This window comes from Mixophyes fleayi, chromosome 11, assembly GCF_038048845.1.
Source record: "Mixophyes fleayi isolate aMixFle1 chromosome 11, aMixFle1.hap1, whole genome shotgun sequence".
Taxonomy (NCBI): Eukaryota; Metazoa; Chordata; class Amphibia; order Anura; family Limnodynastidae; genus Mixophyes; species Mixophyes fleayi.
The window spans coordinates 78,811,935-78,832,423 of NC_134412.1; the positions used below are offsets into that span (position 1 = coordinate 78,811,935).

The 20,489-nt window shown below is 40.6% G+C and overlaps 2 protein-coding genes across 3 annotated transcripts in view; one reads left to right on the plus strand and one right to left on the minus strand.

Annotated features, from left to right (window-relative positions):
- LOC142106830 (uncharacterized) lies at positions 1 to 19,554 on the minus strand. The gene is made up of 11 exons (XM_075189858.1): positions 19,472 to 19,554; positions 17,017 to 17,080; positions 15,778 to 15,849; positions 14,331 to 14,457; positions 12,488 to 12,595; positions 10,635 to 10,730; positions 7,326 to 7,421; positions 6,731 to 6,823; positions 5,224 to 5,346; positions 3,755 to 3,856; positions 1 to 2,601 (listed from the first exon to the last, which is right to left on the minus strand). The coding sequence occupies exons 2-11, from the start codon at positions 17,059 to 17,061 to the stop codon at positions 1,727 to 1,729; spliced, it is 1,737 nt and encodes a 578-aa protein (XP_075045959.1). The 5' UTR covers positions 17,062 to 17,080; positions 19,472 to 19,554; the 3' UTR covers positions 1 to 1,726.
- Positions 19,509 to 20,489, plus strand: part of LOC142106834 (uncharacterized) — a 9,491-nt gene continuing 8,510 nt past the window's right edge. Inside the window, exon 1 of one of the 2 annotated variants that reach the window (XM_075189864.1) lies at positions 19,509 to 19,941. The gene's annotated coding sequence lies outside the window, so the exon portion shown is untranslated. The remainder of the gene's footprint in view (positions 19,942 to 20,489) is intronic. The other variant, XM_075189865.1, reaches the window with a different exon arrangement.

Sequence of the window (20,489 nt, forward strand, 5' to 3'; positions counted from 1 at the left end):
TACAAATTCAGAATAACTTTATTAGGAAATGGGGCTGACAATGTAGTTAGTGTGGTACATTTTCCTGCACAAGTCAGTAGAGTTTGCAGTCGGGACCCGAACCACTGGGACACAATATGATCCGTCCAATATCACAATGATGTGATACAGGCAACATGCTCAGCAATAGATGGAACAGGGATTATTTAGACAAAAGGCTTGTTCCTTGCCATTCACACTTTCCTCTGCCCCTTCCACTGATGTAGGAGGCCATCGGATCACGCCCCTGATTTACAAGAAACCCGCTCCATTTGTATATTACTGACAAACTACAGCAATATCACAAGGTGAATGAGCCAGATTGATTGGATTATTTTAGAACATGCCGATAAACATGGTCAGGAGGTGGTCATTCATATACAAGACCCTGGATTGGTCTTTAGCCTTAACCACTTTAAACATCCATAACATACTTAATGTTTCCCTGTCAAAACCAGAAATGTTCTTAATGATAATCCGTTAGATGAAATGTAAAACAAAATTACCGACCTGGGGGTAAATGTATCATACTCCGATTTGTACAAGTCGCCAGAAATCGGTGAGTTGACAGCTAAAATTTAAAGCGGCGCTGCCTTGTAAAGGGAAACTTCCCTTTACAAGGCAACGGCGCTTTAAATTTTAGCTGTCAACTCGCCGATTTCCGGCAACTTGTACAAATCGGAGTATGATACATTTACCCCCTGATATCTGTTCTTGCACTTTAACTAAGAAAAACTAAGCCAAAAACAGTAAATAATTTACAACATAACCTGTTGGTTAACAATACACTATTGTGTGATACAAATCTCTGGACAAATGTGCTCAATCCCCACTACAAACTTTGGAATTCCCCAGGTTACATTATTTGTTACTTGGGCGTAGCTGACAAAACAAAGAAAGAGCCGCAAACGCTTCAGACACAGCTGTATGTTCTGGGTTCTGTGCAGCACTAGCAAACCTCTGTTTATTTGATAATGGATTCCAAAGATAAATGATGTACTGTACCCATAGCAATAAATACGATGTCAACTTTAGTAGTCACGTCAGCCTAATGAACACCAATAAATGCTTGTTTGGTATGGTGTACAGCAATGGGTTCAAGTGACAACACTTTAATAAATACGTCTTATTATGTAGCATTTAAACATGTACATTTTATAATCTTTGGCCTCTGCAGAAAAACTGCTTTTACACTTCATCCAGAAAACCATATTCCACACATTTCCATATTTCCGGCTGTAATCTGACTGTCCACGTGTGTACGAAGAGCAAGACCAGCCCCAATTGTGTTGCATCACTGCTTTTGAAAGGTGAGATGCAGCAAATTACAAAGCATCACTCATCTACTCTTGGGAGTTCTTTGCGAGTCGTCACTGATCATTCAACCCTTTTCATTACATGATCACTTGAGCAACGACTGACAGAATAAACATTTTTAATCTTATCCATTTGCAAAAAGGACCAAGCAAATAACATTCAATAAATAAAATGTGGCGTTACTTCATTTGACCTGCCTACCATTCCATAAACTTATGGAAGACACAGATTAAAACCAAGTCATATGAAAGTGATGTATTGCATAAAAGTTAAATTAAGCACAAATGTGTTTAAAAATAAAAAGGCTGTCTGCAAACACACACAATAAAGTTTTCCTGGTACACCTCTGAACGGTGTGCGCCAAAGTTTTGCAGCACGAGCCATGTGACATTCATTTGTTGCTGGAATCTTTGGTAACGTTCTCTAGCGGCTCTACCCGATGGATTCGTTTGTGCTGAATAAGACTTGTGTTGTAGCTAAAGCTTTTCCCGCACTCCAGGCAAGCGTATGGTTTCTCCCCGGTGTGCGTTCTGTGATGCCGGACGAGGTTGGAACTATTTGTGAAGCTTTTATCGCAGTAACAACATGAGTATGGTTTCTCGCCCGTGTGTATCCGCTGGTGCTTCATGTATGTAGCGTACTGGATAAAACCTTTATCGCATGTAGAGCATTTGTACGGGGTCTCCCCGGTATGTATTTTCTGGTGAACTTTAAGGTTCCAGTTGTCTCGAAAACTCTTGCCGCATTCGTTGCATTGATACGGCCTAATGCCGGTGTGGGTCTTCATATGGACATTGAGTATACCCAGAGTTTTGAAACATTTTTCGCATATGTGGCATCGGAAAGGTTTGTCTATTTGATGTGTAATGTGGTGAGGTGGAGCTGAGCGGACATGGAAACCACCGAGTAGGTCATTGCCGTTTGGCGTCTGGAAGATAGGCAGCTTGGACCCGTAGCAAGTCTCTTTTTCTGGAATCCTTGGGAGTCCTCTAGAGTAGTCCAAGCTTTTGTAACTGCTTGAATATTTATAATTTGGCATATATAAACTCCCGGCATTAGCTCTCTTAAGCACAATTGAGAGAAGGCTTTCTTCCCCTTTCCCAGGATGCTCAGGTTTATTCAACAAAGGAGTTTTCAGTGGGATTGGCTGTTTTTCCAGAGCATTTTCCTTGTTTGAGAAATGTTCCGGGAAACCCGGTTGTGGAGGTTTATCGCACTCGGCGGCAAAATCTTTCTCGGTTTTCACTTTGTCAACATTTCCACCTGCTGGATGAAATAAAAGCAATGCGTGTTAGATATTGAAATGGTATTAGGTTCTGGCAAAGATTCAGAACACAGTAAGTCGGAAAATCTGTTCAAGGGCTTTGATTCATCAAGGTACGTATATGCCGATATTGTGTATATCACACGCGAAATCACTCTGCACATTCAAGGAACTAGGCCATACGCAACTAAACGCAGCAATGTTCACTGCATATACGTATGCAAAGGACACTTACTACAGCTTACTGTCCCGTTCACTTCTGGTAGTGAACGGGACAGGGAAGGGGTGTATGCCCTTAGCCAATGTACAGTAATGGTGTGCCAAACTCGAGCACGTCCGTATCAAGCTCTGGGCATCACAGTTACTTGTTTTTCTGCCGTATCTCTTGCTCCAGTCTTGATCAGTAGTGATGACAGACTCGTGTGCATGCTATAACATGTGTTTGCAATCAGGATCAACTGTAAAAGTTTATTTTATGTTCTGTAGACATTAACAACATCATAATAAATGTATTTCATGGGGGGAAAAAAATAAAAAATATAACAACCAGGTGACATTAATTCAATAGTTATTTTTTTGCGAATGCATATTCCACATGGGCATTGTACGTATCCTGCAGTGTCTTATGTAGTAGAGCACAGCAGACCTACACCCGAATTCATCAGCGCACGTATCTTCAAATCCGTTCCTTGTTGAGTTCGGGAGCACACAGAGCCCATTTACGTGCTTTTTTAAACAACGCACGTTGCGCTCAGTATGGGATGAATCAGGCCCCAAGTGTTTTCATGATTATAAAAAAACCTAATCTAAACACAAATAGATTTATAAATGAAAAGGTATTTTACAAAAAACAAAACAAAACCCCACACATAAATATAATATGGTTTAGATTGTATTTACTCTGGCTGAGAGAAAGCAGCCGTCTTGTGTGCTCCTGGCCGATACAGCGATACAAACTGCACCGTGTTACCCTAGGCCAGTGTTGGTTGGCTAACCTGTGACACTCCAGGTGTTTGTGAAACTACAAGTCCCAGCATGCTTTGCTAATATATAGCAGCTTATTGCTGGAAGGGTATGCTGGGACTTGTAGTTTTACAACGCCTGGAGTGTCACAGGTTAGCCAACGGTGTCCTAGGCTTAACCTCTGCTTCTTACCCGTACAGGTGGTTTGTGAGGCCTCCGGAAGCACCCCTTCAGACTGCTCGTCCACCTGCTTGATCCAAATGGAAAATTTGGGATTGAAAACCAGATGATTGGCTACAAATAAACACACAAAACACTTAGAGCGCTGATTATAGTAAAGCAAAAAGATATATTAACAAAACACACATCAGTGAGGCAAATAAAGTGGAAGCTCAAAGTTATACAGTTATTTAAATGTATTAATTAATTAGCATGTGAGACAACTATATACTTTATGATATGGTGACATGGATCATGAATGAAGAAGCTTTATATAAGACCTAGGGGGTATATTTATAAGCGGCAGTTCCAACAAACTGCTGATTCTCGGCGCTTTGCCTTAATTTTTAAAAATAGAAGTGTTATTAAAGACAAAGCCAATCGGGTTTTGTCTATAATAAAATTGTTGTTTTGAGAAAATTATGGCAAATTGCAGGAAATCGTCAGTTTGTCAGAACCACTGATTGGTAAATATACCCCCTAGTATAAGATATTTATTCCCTCTATGTAAATCCTCCACTTTTATGGAAATTTGACAGTGACAGAAACTTTATACTAAAGCATCACTTATGTGAAACGATCCCCTTGTCTGGGGGATGTTTTTTCAAAGCTTTTGGCATGATATAGCCAAACAGTTTTGAACACTTTTCCTTGCTAATGAGACTAGAGATTTAGATTTAATTTTACAAACGTCAAGCAATCAACATGGCACCTCCTAATGTCCAACACCATAGCAAATAGTATATTTTGTGTTTAATGTGTACCTGATCCCTGCAAACAGTGGAAGCAGCCATTTTGTCGACTGACACAATGGGGACCAAATTCGACCAGTACCTTATCTGTGTGGAGTTTGTATGTTCTCCCTGTGTTTGCGTGGGTTTCCTCTGGATGTCCCGGTTTCCTCCCACACTCCAAAAACATACTGGTAGGTTAATTGGCTGCTGACAAAAATGGACCCTAGAATGTGTGTGTACACATGCTCCAATGAGACACTGTGTACAGCGCTGCGTAATATGGTGGCGCTATATAAATGATAATAAATAATGCATCACTTACCCATCTTCACGAGACGACAGTGCAAAAACAAAGAAGCTGTCTGCACTATGTGTGTATATGATGGATTATCCTCATTAATATTTCACCCTTCATTCCCATAAGCTGAGAGCTGTCATTCATTTACAGTGCACCCAGCTAATACACACAATGGAGGCAGCCAATTTTGTGGGGTGAATTAATTATCATAATAATAATGCTCTTGAGGAAGCGCCTCAGTGATGTCACTGGTTCCTAGCGAGTTGATAGGCTGCATCCTCACGACGGTTGGCTCAGCCCACAAAACGGCTTCCTGTGCTTTGGGTTGGCAATGTGTTCACAGCTAGCTAATAAAGAGCGTCAGCTACCCATATTATATTATGGTGTATGAATCAGTTTAGAAGAATTACCTTCACTTGTGCTTAAAATGGAATTTCCTTCATCAGTCTGAAGAACTTTCTGAACATCTTTCTGTTCAATGTTATACTTTTCCTCTTTATTTGCGGAGACATCAGTCATTTTAAGTAGGCACTCTGCAATACAAACGGAACTGCAGTTATTTAAGCCTTTGTTTCAAGTTATAATAATGGACACTAACGGGCCCTGTGAGGAGTTCCAAATATAACCTTCATTACCAGAAGTGCAGGAACATCACACAGTAACAGGGACGTAGAGATCAGGAACACAGCACACAATGAGCATCTAGTAATAAAGTATACCGTAAAAAATTGCTGGAGCCTGGATGTCCAGGACCAGTTAACAGCACTAGCCTGGCAGAGATTAATACAGACGCTCCGGCCTCTAGCAGAACAATGGACTCTATCTAGGCTGTGAGACCCTATGTAGGCCATAAGCCAATACATTTACTAAACTGCGGGTTTGAAAAAGTGGAGATGTTGCCTTTAGCAACCAATCAGATTTGTGTCATTTATCATTAGACTGTACTAAATAAATGATAACAACAATCTGCTTGGTTGCTAAAGGCAACATCTCCACTTTTTCAAACCCGCAGTTTATTAAATATACCCCTCAGTCTGCTAGAACAAGAGGTGAGGATTGAATGCAGGTGAGGTGGCTACAACTCCTAACCAATCAGGCACTGCATGTACATCCTTGTTCATGTTCTGACAATGCTCTGCTAATGGGGGGGGGGGTGCACTGTAGTGCTGCACAAGGGGGACACTATCAACAAGGTCGGGTTGTTTCAAAATGGACAAACAGTACTACTATCTAGTTTTCTAACGACACCAGTCGTAGTCCCTGTCGATGGCCTTTGTTAACCACAGCAGTCTGGCTACTGTGGTTGTCCATTGGCTGTGGTGTTAATCATATTTAACCAGAGGATGGGACCAAAAAGGGTTGCTTGCAGGTAGGACGAAACCACATTTTAATTTACATTAACAACCCTGCATAGGAGTGAGGTAGGTGCAGGGCAGGTAGGGCACATACCATGGGCTTGGAAATAGTCCATCAACTAGGAAGGTCTGTGCTAAACTGGTTGATCTATTCATTTATTATTATGTGGGGTTCAGCTATAGGTGGGGTGTGTTTAAATGCCCGTTTTTAACATTTAAACCTTGTTTTATTGTAATGATTAAAAAGTACAGAACTAGATCAAAGACCACATATGTATTACAGGAGATATTGCGCTAGATCTGTAGGTAGTGTTTAGTAAGGTCAATCACGCATCAGAGGCGCTGTTATCACTGGAGCAACCAATCACAGCTTCCACTCACATACATGAAGGCAAATTAATAATAAAGTTAATAAGAAAGTTATTTATGTAACACAGCTCATGTCTATATGTGTTTTTGAACGAATACAAAAAATAAACACAATCTATAAATAGTGATCTTTTCCGAGGTTACAGAATAACATTTCTGATTAGTACATAGAACTATTTATTGACGGTCTCACCATACTCTGCAGATGGATCGTCTGTATCTTTGTCACATAATTCTTCTTCTTTCATACTAAGAAACGCGGGGAAACCGCCAGGATCTCCTGATACTTTAAGAGCATACAACAAGTGTCAACATCTGCTAAGAATTATAACTCTTGTTTCAAGATATACAGAAATATAAATAAAAAGTCAGTATTGCAATAAAAACAGCAAGATGTACGTTAGATGCGAGTCTCAAGAAATCTTAAGACACTTATTTAATGTTTGTAGAAATTAGTTCTGCCACTGCCTCCTACTACTATGTCCCACTCACCACCCAAATGGCAGTGAGGGACAATGAGAAAGCGGTGGAGCTGGTAGCCTTGAAAGGGGCTGCAAAGAGGAAGAAAGAAGAGCACACAGCACTCGGCCCCCACTACGGGAATGCCGCATGACCCCCCTGCACTGTGAAGATGTCATGTGACGCAGGAGTCAGCACCCCCTATTCCGATAAGATGGGGAGCAGCCGGCTAAGGGGGCCGCAGATGAAGGGTCGACAGGAGACTGGCTGCCCACCATTGTCCTAAGGAGCCAGCTGTGATCACACTACTGGTGACATACACAACTCACCTTTAGGAGTAGTGTCAGTAGGATCCACTTCGTTACTGCACAGATCCTTATCAGGTTTGATTGTAAATATGATGTCCGGACTAAGAACAGCAGCACCTAATAATACAGCGACAAAGCATAAAGAAGAGGAGCTTTATATTTCATAAACCAAAGTAATGAGCTACATATAGGAAAAATATGGAATGTTTATCTGTGCTTGTGGAAACAGAACAAAATATATACACAATAAGCTAACAGCTGTATATAGAAACCATCACTACATAACCAGGAACGTAGAGACGCCAGATAAGTTGCTATTAATATACCTGAAGATTTATGGCTGAGAAACACTTTGTTGTGTGAGATTCTGTGCGTCACTTACAGCTACAGAGGTCACTTACAGCTACCAGGGTCACTTACAGCTACCGGGGTCACTTACAGCTACCAGGGTCACTTACAGCTACCGGGGTCACTTACAGCTACAGGGGTCACCTGCAGCTACAGAGGTCACTTACAGCTACCGGGGTCACTTACAGCTACAGGGGTCACTTACAGCTACATGGATTACTTACAGCTACAGGGGTCACTTACAGCTACCGGGGTCACTTACAGTTACAGGGGTCACTTACAGCTACAGGGGTCACAGCTACATGGATTACTTACAGCTACAGGGGTCACTTACAGCTACCGGGGTCACTTACAGCTACAGGGGTCACTTACAGCATCAGGGGTCACTTACAGCTACAGAGGTCACTTACAGCTACCGGGGTCACTTACAGCTACAGGGGTCACTTACAGCTACCGGGGTCACTTACAGCTACATGGATTACTTACAGCTACAGGGGTCACTTACAGCTACCGGGGTCACTTACAGCTACATGGATTACTTACAGCTACAGGGGTCACTTACAGCTACCAGGGTCACTTACAGCTACAGGGGTCACTTACAGCTACAGGGGTCACTTACAGCTACCGGGGTCACTTACAGCTACAGGGGTCACTTACAGCTACCGGGGTCACTTACAGCTACCGGGGTCAGTTACAGCTACCGGGGTCAGTTACAGCTACAGGGGTCACTTACAGCTACCGGGGTCACTTACAGCTACAGGGGTCACTTACAGCTACCGGGGTCACTTACAGCTACAGGGGTCACTTACAGCTACCGGGGTCACTTACAGCTACCGGGGTCACTTACAGCTACAGAGGTCACTTACAGCTACCGGGGTCAGTTACAGCTACAGGGGTCACTTACAGCATCAGGAGTCACTTACAGCTACCGGGGTCACTTACAGCTACCGGGGTCACTTACAGCTACAGAGGTCACTTACAGCTACAGAGGTCACTTACAGCTACAGGGGTCACTTACAGCTACAGAGGTCACTTACAGCTACAGGGGTCACTTACAGCTCCAAGGGTCACTTACAGCTACAGGGGTCACTTACAGCTACAGGGGTCACTTAGAGCTACCGGGGTCACTTACAGCTACAGGGGTCACTTACAGCTCCAAGGGTCACTTACAGCTACAGGGGTTTACTTACAGCTACAGGGGTCACTTACAGCTACAGGGGTCACTTACAGCTACCGGGGTCACTTACAGCTACAGGGGTCACTTACAGCTACAGAGGTCACTTACAGCTACAGGGGTCACTTACAGCTACCGGGGTCACTTACAGCTCCAAGGGTCACTTACAGCTACAGGGGTCACTTACAGCTACAGAGGTCACTTACAGCTACAGGGGTCACTTACAGCTAAAGAGGTCACTTACAGCTACAGAGGTCACTTACAGCTACCGGGGTCACTTACAGCTCCAAGGGTCACTTACAGCTCCAAGGGTCACTTACAGCTACAGCGGTCACTTACAGCTACAGAGGTCACTTACAGCTACAGGGGTCACTTACAGCTACAGAGGTCACTTACACCTACAGGGGTCACTGACAGCTACAGGGGTCACTTACAGCTACAGGGGTTACTTAAAGCTACAGAGGTCACTTACACCTACAGGGGTTATACGCGCTCCCTTCTATAGGTACCGATCCCTACATTCATTGTAGTAGTTGGCAGCATATGGTTGGCTTTGGGGTCTCTACGTTTCTGGTTTACAGAAGGGAGAGTGTGAGAACCCCTTTCACTTCCGAAAGTAGTGGCATTATTTTAACAAAGCAAAATAACCATCAGAAGTACACATCCATTGATAGTAAGAGGATTTGCAAACATTTTGATTCATTTTGGGTATCTTCAGCTTGTAAACACGAGGGGGGGTTAAAAACACCAGTTAAAAAGGCAGACACCTCCTAGCTTTAAAATAAGTGTTCCCAAAACAACACTATATGTACTTAACGAGTGCTCCCGTGCAACGCCATTATATTGTAGAGAAACACTGTTTTACATAAACGTATGCACTGTAGAATATGTTAATAAAAAGTCACATATAATGAAAATACAAATAACAAATGTATCATGGGTTGTGCATAAAAATATACTATTAGGTCATCTGTGTTAAGAGTCTATTGAAGTTAAAAGTTCATTAAGTAACGTAAAAGAATGACTTGGGGTTCAGTCCTAAAAATACTTTTCCGTTAAGTATGGCGTTCACAGGTATCAGTGGTCTGAACACTCGCCACGCGGTTCTGAATCTATGTTTCCCTCCTCAGAACCAAACATTTGTATTAGAAATATTAAAATATTTGAGATATTCTATTGGTTGGGACAATAATTATTTATTATTCATAATTAACACCAATAGCAGAGGACACATAGGGCTAGATTTACTAAGCTGCGGGTTTGAAAAAGTGGGCATGTTGCCTATAGCAACCAGTCAGATTCTAGCTGTCATTTTTTAGAAAGTACTAAATAAATGAAAGCTAGAATCTGATTGGTTGCTATAGGCAACATCCCCACTTTTTCAAACCCGCAGCTTAGTAAATCTAGCCCATACTAACTACTGTAGAAAACAATTTGGCACTAACATATGTGTACAAGCATCAGACCACACCCTTCCCCTACTGTTTCATCAGTACATACAGCTTGTCCATACAGCCGGCTGAGGAGAATGGAATGCTGAACAAGGGATCACTGATCCCTACGGTACATGTGTACACATAGGCTGCAAGAGAACGCGGGATGGATGGTATACTAGTGGTGGTTTCAGGTTCTATCCATACATTAATCTTGCATCCTGCGATTATAGATGATCTGTTTACCATATTGACACCAACGTTTGGATTATTCACTTTCAATTATTGGTTTGCATATGGAACGCATTTTAAGCTGTGCCGAGACTAGCCGCTAAGAGGGAAGGTGAGGTAACCATGGCAGCATGCACCACTCACATTTAGGGGAACTGTCTGTAGGATTCTCTTCATTACTGTAAAGTTCTTCATCAGGTTTGATTCTAAATATGATGTCCGGACTAAGAACTGAAGCACCTATAGCAAAAAAGAAGCACAAAATATGTTTTACAAAAGTAATTAGATATAATAAACTATTTATTAAAACAGTGGCCCTATCCCTGTGTATGAATCCAAACAGTGCACTTTAGCAAAGCAAGTTTACAAGCCTTTCATTCACTCTCTGTCTGATGTGTAAGAGTAGCCCCTCCCCCTTCACAAGGCAACCTGCTGCAGAGGAGGTGAAGAGAGCATGATGGACTTTGTTCTAAGAATATGAACCTTATGTATATTATTCAGTTTGGTAATACAGAAACCTGTATATTAATGTCAAAACGTAATGTTACTTGCTGTTTAACAGGATTTAACTGTACATCCTTATGTGTTGTGTGTTTGGATACCAGCCAATGATCCCTGTATAATAGGTGGAAACCAAAACATGGGGGTACCGATCGTTACATCGCTCCCACACAGTGTTCAATCTGGGAAGCGATTTCCCCTCTTTCTACCTCCACGGAAAAAACAGTGACATCATCCCTACAGAGGAGAGATCCCCTGGGCTTAATGTAGCCCATAGAGGCTCTCTACCCTCTTCTACTATTGCATGTGTTAATATGCTTTAACATAAGCTTAGATGTCATGATTTCTAAGCTAACGTTCTCACACATAAGCACATGCTGATTCTGTTAGAAGCAAAAAATGTCTCCAATAGGTAAGTAAAATGTGTAAACAAAGTACAACAAACAAACACATACACATATTTACTTATAACACATATTACAACAGTCAGCATAATCTGTAATAGAGCACACGTATTAGGCAACCATTGAAACAGGCCATAGGTTAAAGTTAGTAGTTTATTAGTAAATTTTTCCCTGTAATAGCCAAAATAAAAATAAATATACACACACATTATATATATATATATATATATATAGTAGCATTTGTCCCAATAACAATAAATAATTCAAGATTCACTTGGATAGGTTACAGAATGATTATATAGTGTACAGACTGATTATATTGACTACAGAATGACTTCTCCAGGAAATGTGAAGACTGATCTGGTTATCTCGGCTGAGACACACTGAAGGAGTTAAACACTATTAGACCTCAAAAAGGAAATTCTCATTTGAGAGCAGAGCAGGGGGCTGAGAGTTCGGCAGGGGGGTTTAAGGGGGCCAACACACCTTCTATTCTTATGCCCCTGCTCTTTCACAATCATTTTAGGTTTAAACATCATTTAACTATCCTCCACAGTGTTCTCTGTACATTGTAGATAACTTTGTTCCATACTACTAGCCAGCAACAAAACTAAAGATCTGCCTCATTTACAACACAATGTGAAGCGCTAGGCCTTCCCAAAGTGTAACTTTCCTATTGGTTGTGCAGGTACATAATTCAATATGCGACTTCTCAGGAGTTGTTGAAACCAATGGGAAACGGGCCTTATAGAACTGTATAAGGTCCTCTAAGAACGAGCCCTGACAGCTGTGACAAGCAGTTAGATGCTGCAGTAGTAGGTTAAATGGCTTCTATCAAATTGAGTGTGTGTGTGTATATTAGGGAATTTAGACTGTAAGACCCAATGGGGCACGAACTGATGTGAGCGAGTTCTCTGTACAGCGCTGCGGAATTAGTGGCGCTATATAAATAATTGATAATAATAATAATACCAGCATTTGGAGCTAACACTACCACTACTAGGTAGGGAGAGTAGAAAGTAAACCAGTCACAACTGCTGCAGGGATCAGACACATATAAACTGCACATGTATAATAAGGCACAATTCTTACTGGTAGAAGGGAAACTAATGCCTTTACGATCCTCCTCCTGGCTGCTGATGTATGGCTCGCTGTCTCGTCTAATCCTGCACAGCACATTGGGATGAACAATCGTGTAACCTACGGAGAAAAAGGGACACACATTGTTATATACAAAAACAATGTATCTTGGTAAGGTGCTGCTCCATGAGTTTGTCTCTTTTCTGCCGTTATTAATGGACATTAAACTGAAACATAGCGAATTTGAAATTCAACATATGCCCAAAAGATGGCTGCCTGCACTGGTTCCTAGTAGAGATGCTCAGGCTCGGTTCCTCGAGAACCGAACACACCCGAACTTAGGGGATCTGAGTACCGAGTCAAGCCGACTCGGTACTGTCATGCGCCCTCGGAATCGAAAACGAGGCAAAACGTCATTGTTACGTCGTCGGATCTCGCGATTTTTGGATTCCTTTTTAAGATCCAACATAATGGTGGGTGAGAGGGAGGGCCCAAGGACAATTCCATCTTGCACCATTTTTCTTTTCTGCCACTGCTGTGTGCCAATGTGTCCTAGATGTGCTAGGAACCTCCGTGTGTTTGTGTCATTGCTCTGTCGCTTACCATCCAGCCAGGTCGCTGCAGTATTTGTTTGAAAATGTATGAAAATAATATTGTGACCTGTGAGGTGTTAAAATTGACTGCAAATCATCATCATCATCATCATCATTTATTTATATAGCGCCAACATATATGATTTGAAATTAGTGTTATTGAGGTTAATATTAATGTAGGAACAAAAATAGAGCAAAATTATGTGATTTTAGCATATTTTAGAATTTTTACTAAAAAATCCCAAACCAAAACACACGAGGGCGGTTTTGCCAAAACCAAAACACGAACCAGTTGCCAAAACCAAAACCAGTTCACGGGGGTCAGTGAGCATCTCTAGTTCCTAGTGCATTGACAAACTGCACTTTCAGAAATATTGGTTCAGCTCACAAAATTGCTAACTCCACGCTGCCTCTTGTAGTGTTGAATGTCTGTCAGTTTTATTAGCGTAAAATTTGCATTTCCGTACTGCGCATGAGCACCATAAAACGCATATGCATACACTGCATTGTACACTTGCAACTGGAAACGACTGGAGAGGTTGGACGCTGGAACGGGTGGGCAAGCATAAGCCTAGTACAGTAAGGGTGTGTTCACGAAAGTGTAACTGAGGTAGACCTGTGCGCTAATGCATATATGCCTGTGAGGACGCACATTTCTCGCGGGGGCTAGAGAACTGGTGCAAAAGACGCACTGATGATGACAACAATGTCTAACTGGTTGCTTTTTATTGTCTGATTGCGGATTGACCTCTCCAGTGTGGCCGCTATGTTATATGACATCGCGTCAGGCTACTTAATCGATATTTCCATGTGGATTGCGGTAGGAATGAATTTTTAAAGGGGAAGATAACATGTCTGTAATTACGTTTTTTTCACTCAATTTAATTTGCATTTAAATACATTTTGCATGGTAAATGACTTTCACATTTACTAATAACACTATTATCGTTTGTGTATATAGCACTTCATTAAATTATAATGTGAACAACCAGGTTAACGTGACTTGCGCAATTAGTACTAACACCGTCAAGCCGAATCTCTACACTTACTGTACGTTACACTTGTTGCTCCTGAGGTTACCCTAGCACATAGGCTAGTGTCATTGTGTTTGCGACTGAGATATGTGCAGAAAAACGTGTAGGCGTCGTTTCCTGCATACGTGCGGGGTACAAGTCCAATCGGACATGAGCCCCCGCTGTGCGGAAGTGACAGGTGCATTTAAATGTTGTAATATTTCACACTGGCTCAGTTTTCCCAACTACCTAAAGAGAGTAACGCTGTGTGAATGTCCCTCATCACATTGCTGTACAGTTCCTTCTGCCATGGTTCTAAAAGGCTCCATTCCTCTTCAGAGAAGTACACCGCAACTTCATTAAACCTCACAGAGGTCTGAAACGATAGGTACAAGATCACAACTTAGGACGTAACCAGGTAACATTTCCGGCAATAAAAAAAACCAAAACATCCTGATGTACAGTGTAGCAATACTATTAGGTTGACTTCCAGTTTAGCAACGGCACTTTGTGGTCTGTGTATTTTAACCTTATTTTAGGCAATTATCTGCACATAGCAGCAGGGGCAAACGCAGGATATGTAGAGAGGGGTTTCCATGCCACACCGCCAGTGGGCGTGGACGTGGCCGCTGTGGCTATAATTTTAGACAGCGCTCGGCTGTCTTTTTAGACAGCGCTCTTCCTATCCCCACCATATACATGGGCAATGCTGGGTGCACTACTGTTAGGGGCACACAGCTCTCCCTTTTCGAGCAGAGCCGTGTGAACCAGGACATACCTCCCAACTGTCCCTACAATTAGGACAAAGTCCTGAGTGAGTGTGTCAGAACAGTTGACAGAATGTCCTGCTCTCTCCTACATGTTCTGACTGCTTTCAATACTTGTTGGGTTGAGATGGCTGTGAACAGTGCAGACAGAAACGATCTGCACACAAGCTGCAAAGTGGCTGGTTCTGGGGCAGGGTCCAGCCACCTCAAGCATACAGTACCCCAGGCTGGGAGGGGGGGCGGGGTTTCCAGGCACTGGGCAACCCCCCTCGGTTTGCCTATGAGCAGATACCGTCCTATCACACATGCATTCTATGAACGCAGCCTGCTGGGTCTGGTCATACTGTTCTATTTGATCTCTTAAGAATACTAAAAACAAACCAGTCTGGTCAACTTCAACTCAAATTCACCCAACCCAGACTTAAGTTCACTGAATTAAAAAATGAACATATTAAACTAGTAGTTTTATCATTAAGGTGTTTCGAAACACAATAATGTAATGTATACAATAATCCAAAAAAACACCCCTAAGATTAACTAAAACTTCGAAAATGGAAAAGTGGAGGTGTTGCCCATAACAACCAATTAGATTCTAGCTATCATTCTCAGAATGTACAAGATAAATACTAGCTAGAATCTGATTGGTTGCTACGGGCAACATCTCCACTTTTCCTTTTTAGACATTTTAATAAATCTACCACTAAGAATGTAAATTAAAACTGTATCTGCTTTCTATCATATAGAATTTGTTTGTGTAGCTGGGGCATTCACTTTATTTTGATCATTAATTATTATTTGTTATTATTTCTCTTTCATTATTATTGAAAAACTAATTTGTTTTTAAACCATATATTTAATAAACCAGGAAAAGCAATGTTTAAGTACTTGTATAAAGGTGATGGAAAATAGGATACAACATGCTTACTAACCACTGAACTGAGAGCCAAAGCGGAGGTACTCCTTTTAGTGGAATCCGTGGCCAAATTCACCAATCCGTGGGTCTAAAATAGTTTAGATCATAAAAAACATTTAACATTACTGCTAGATAAAAACATGAACGTTGATTATATTTCTTGCTCATCCTTCACATATACATTTTCTCCTTAAATGCTACTCTTTATCCCCTCTCTGGGCTTGTCCACATGAATCTGTTGTTAAGGCTGCTTACTAACGCTTAAATAATAGGATTAAAAACCACATTAATAATAGGATGAATAGTTTGTTCCCACCATTGTATTTTAAATTTTTAATGCCATGATTAAAATTTTAGAATGCTGTGCATCCTATTTCTAATGTGTTAATTAATGCTAACAGTACGATTGTATTGGAAAAAGCTCATGGCCTCAAAATGCGTGTAGCAAATGTGCTAAAAAACGCGTTAGTTTTCATGCATTTTCCCAGAGCATATGTGTAAACAAGTCCCACCACCAGGGTCTAGTATACCTTCATAGATCACAGTACATGTTTGCACTTTGCTAGTTAAATAGAGAATTGTTATATAAGCTCCTAAGTGAATTTTAGATTGTGGTTTTTTTTTTTGTGTGCAATACATTCATCATCATCATCATTTATTTATATAGCGCCACTAGTTCCGCAGCGCTGTACAGAGAACTCATTTACATCCATCCCTGCCCCATTGGAGCTTACAGTCTAAATTCCCTAATATAGACACACATTCACACACAGACACAGACAGACAGAGAGGGAGAGACTAGGGTCAATTTTGATAGCAGCCAATTAACCTACCAGTATGTTTTTGGAGTGTGGGAGGAAACCGGAGCACCCGGGGGAAACCCACGCAAACACAGGGAGAACATACAAACTCCACACAGATAAGGCCATGGTCAGGAATCAAACTCATGACCCCCAGTGCTGTGAAGCAGAGGTGCTAACCAGTAGGCCACTGTGCTCAAAAATACATTGTTCTTTCATGATTTATAGCATAATTACTTTTTACACAATTAGGTATTGTTCAGCTAGGTTTATTGCATATACGTATTATGTGTAGTGTATGTGTATAGACGTTTTGATGCAGTTATAGAACTCGTAAGCAAAATAGTGGTCTTTTTTTGACTGTCTCTGGTCTGCTTTAATACCAGTATTGATAGATACAGTGTAACCTGGATTTAACAGAAGCTGCCATGTCAGTCAATGTTAAGAATCAATACCTTGTTTCTTTTAGTGATTTCTCTACTGTCCATTGTTGGCGCCATTGTGCTCTCGTCAAAGCTACTGCATTCCATAAATGAAAGAAATATAATAAAAATATGAAAAGACAAAAACAAATAAAGTTTATCTCCCAAGCAAATAGAAAAACACTTTTTTTTCCATTAGCTACACACACTCACAACTATTATTTACCACCTAATAAATATATGGTTTGCAAGATTAAGAAAAGTGAATTACAGTTTTGCAAGCCGACGCTAAAAAAGGTTACCTATTTTATAGTTTTAGTCATTCTTTTTCAGAATTGGTTTTGGCTGAATTTCTAATCTTTGTAAATTAAGCCTCATACTCACTGGCTAGTACAATGTGAATAAACCGGTCTGACAATGAAACCTATAGGTTCCATTTTTACTTGTGCTCAACTGCGTTGCAGTTTTTTCATGCAGGCCAATGGAGTGACTGCCGATGACATCCCTATCACAAGTAAAAATGCTTTTGCATTTGACAGTTCAAAATTTGAACTTCCATTTTTAATCACAAATCAAATGCCAGTGGGTTGCTTGTCTAAGACCAGGGGTACATAGACAATTTTAGTTATATGATCTCCGGAAATAAATCACATAACAGAGATACGTTTGTAGCTTGTTTTATGTGTGCTCTGATACACATGTGATTTTTAATTGCTTATATATAATGAATATAATATAGGATATAATGAGATAAGTGATTAATCTCTATAGCATAACATTATAATCTGGGCAGGAAATGTTCATTAAAACAGAGAACACAGGTGGGTATATTTACTAAACTGCGGGTTTGAAAAAGTGAAGATGTTGCCTATAGCAACCAATCAGATTCTAGTTCTCATTTATTTACTACATCCTACAAAATGATAGCTAGAATCTTATTGGCTGCTATAGGCAACATCTCCACTTTTTTAAACCCGCAGTTTAATAAATCTAGCCCAGGATGTTTATTTTTTACTTTCGGAGAATCTCATGAGATTTAATCCCAAAGACTAAAAATTACAAATAGCCCCTGGCCTTAAAATGTCAAGAGGATGCTAATTATGATGCTTATGTAGATTACAAATATATTGTAATGTAAACATGTACATAGAATAATTATACAAATTGTGTCATACACAAGCAAAGGTGGCTCTATGGTCTGATAAGTCATAATAGTATATTAATGAGCTATTTATACATTTTGGCATGACGCATGTCAGTCAAAATAAAAAGTAATAAAAGTAGTTGTGATCAAACAAAGCCACAAGTAGCCATGCAGGTCGGACTAAATTGGTATAAATGTATTAATTTGCCATTAAAAAAAACTATTTACATTTATAATGTATCATCTTGTATGGTATTTGCAAACATTTTCTAATAAAATTATCCACGTGATGCAATTTGCAAAAGAAATATCACTAATCTTCTGCAAGTCAGAAAACACCTAATTACTGTTCACGCGAAAAAGCTTAAAAAAGGATTATGATATATTATAAAGGTCATAAATCTCAGACTCTTTATTAGCTGTGATCCCAGTTTAGTGTGCGGGTGGTGGTGGTGGTGTGGGGTGTAGGGTGTTTATCAATGGGATATATTGGCAGTCTACTTCTATGACATTAAAGTGTATTTAAATGGTATATGCGACAGTAATAAGTATTTGTAATAGATTCAAACTTTTGCTTTCTGTCTTCATTCAAAAGCAGTATTATATATAATTATAATTTATTCTATTACTTCTTATATTATTATTATTATTATTATTATTATTATTATTAATAATAATAATAATATCAATATAATAAACCAAATTATTCTGAGATTCACATTTTTTCAAAAATAATAATAATAATAATAATAATAATATCAATATAATAAACCAAAATATAATAATAATAATAATAATAATATCTATATAATAAACCAAATTATTCTGAGATAATATAACAAATTCACATTTTTTCAAAAATTACCATCAACTTGACATGTCCAAGAACTTTAAAATGAAATTCCCATACACAAAATACTCAAACTTGTGTAAAGAGCTTGCACTCTAACAAACCCAAGCTTAGAAAAGCAAGGCTACAATTTCACATCTATACTCCTGGGTGTTTCCAAGGGTAGGAAATAACCTTAATTATTTTGGTATGAGGCAAGAGAGGGGTGGAGGGAATGTCAGTGTAACAGAATACAACTTGTTTGCCCCTCCAGGGGGTATATGAAGACATCTAGGCATCTTGTGTGTACAGTACCTGACCTGACCCAGAGAATGCAGGGTAATATTTACAGCTGACGTGTCCAGTCTCCTGCACCATACCCAGGAGTGCTGGCCAAGGACAGCCTGGCTGTAATTACCCCGTATGATGGGCACCTCTATCTAAACTGGCAGAATGTCCAAGTTCCCCAGGCCAGATGATGGGCAGCATTAGAAGAGAAGGCAGATCTTACTTACCCCCTTCCCCTGGGCAAGGGGCAGTCTTCCTTCTGGGAGTTGTCCAGCAGCCGTGGGGTCCCGGCTGTGATGGGGGCCACAGGAGACCCTGCACACCGATAATTATCTTTGGACGTAGAGGACTACAGTGAAACAAAAGCCAGACAGACTGGAAACTACAAATCCCGGCATACCACGCTCTGCTTCAAAACTAAACAACTTTATTAACCAGTGTGCCATCTCTGCAGACTTCTACTCAGAACGTCACCGATGGAAGGGTCTCTGCGCATGCGCAGTGACAGATGTGAAGCTAAGCCAGCGCAGCCCTTCGGGGGATTCTGGGTAGCCAGCTGTCTGCTGAATTGTCAACCCCTGTATCTGTGTGCTGCGATTATTAGGGTGTTACTAGTCAGCCACAGAAGAGGAGATAAGTAAGTCAATGCACTGTGTAACCTGCACTGTGGCAGACAGCTGGTGGAGGACATGAACAGGTTTGTAGAAAATGCTAACTCTTGGGCAACTTAGTGAGGCAGAGGTTTTTCTATGTTCAATTATTAGGAATTTAACTGATATCATTTAACTTTGTCATGATACAAATACATCCTTTATCAATGATCCTAACAAAATGAGAGTAGTTTGCAATAAGCAGATGTATGGTATATGTCATTTTATGCTTACTTTTGCAGTCTGTGCATATATATACACCTGTATGCACACTGTAGAAGTTCATATATTTCCTTTGTAACTTTGTCTATCTTGAGATTCTGTATGCCCATTGACCAATATGCTGTAGGTGCAAAATAAGCCTATATCATGCCTACCTGTTACATGTGTTCCTTTGCTCAACAGCCTTGTCTCGTGAATGTTTCTTCATTGTCAAATTAAAGCTTTATTACATTGCTATACAGGATGCATAATCATTTCTGTGCATCTAGATGTGCACACTGTATCCTATGCTGGCAAGGGTGGCATTTCCCCCTGACCCGTTGTTGCTGCCGCCATGCTATAGGGCCACTCCTGAGTGGATTTAGGCCTCATT

Bases quoted from the DNA above. Each gene is read 5' to 3' on its own strand.
- LOC142106830 (XM_075189858.1), bottom strand. From the start codon at position 17,061: ATGGCGCCAACAATGGACAGTAGAGAAATCACTAAAAGAAACAAG. The intron at 15,850-17,016 runs GTATTGATTCTT...AAACTATTTTAG, and splicing joins AAATCACTAAAAGAAACAAG to ACCCACGGATTGGTGAATTT. The intron at 14,458-15,777 runs GTTAGTAAGCAT...CTATCGTTTCAG, and splicing joins CTTTGGCTCTCAGTTCAGTG to ACCTCTGTGAGGTTTAATGA.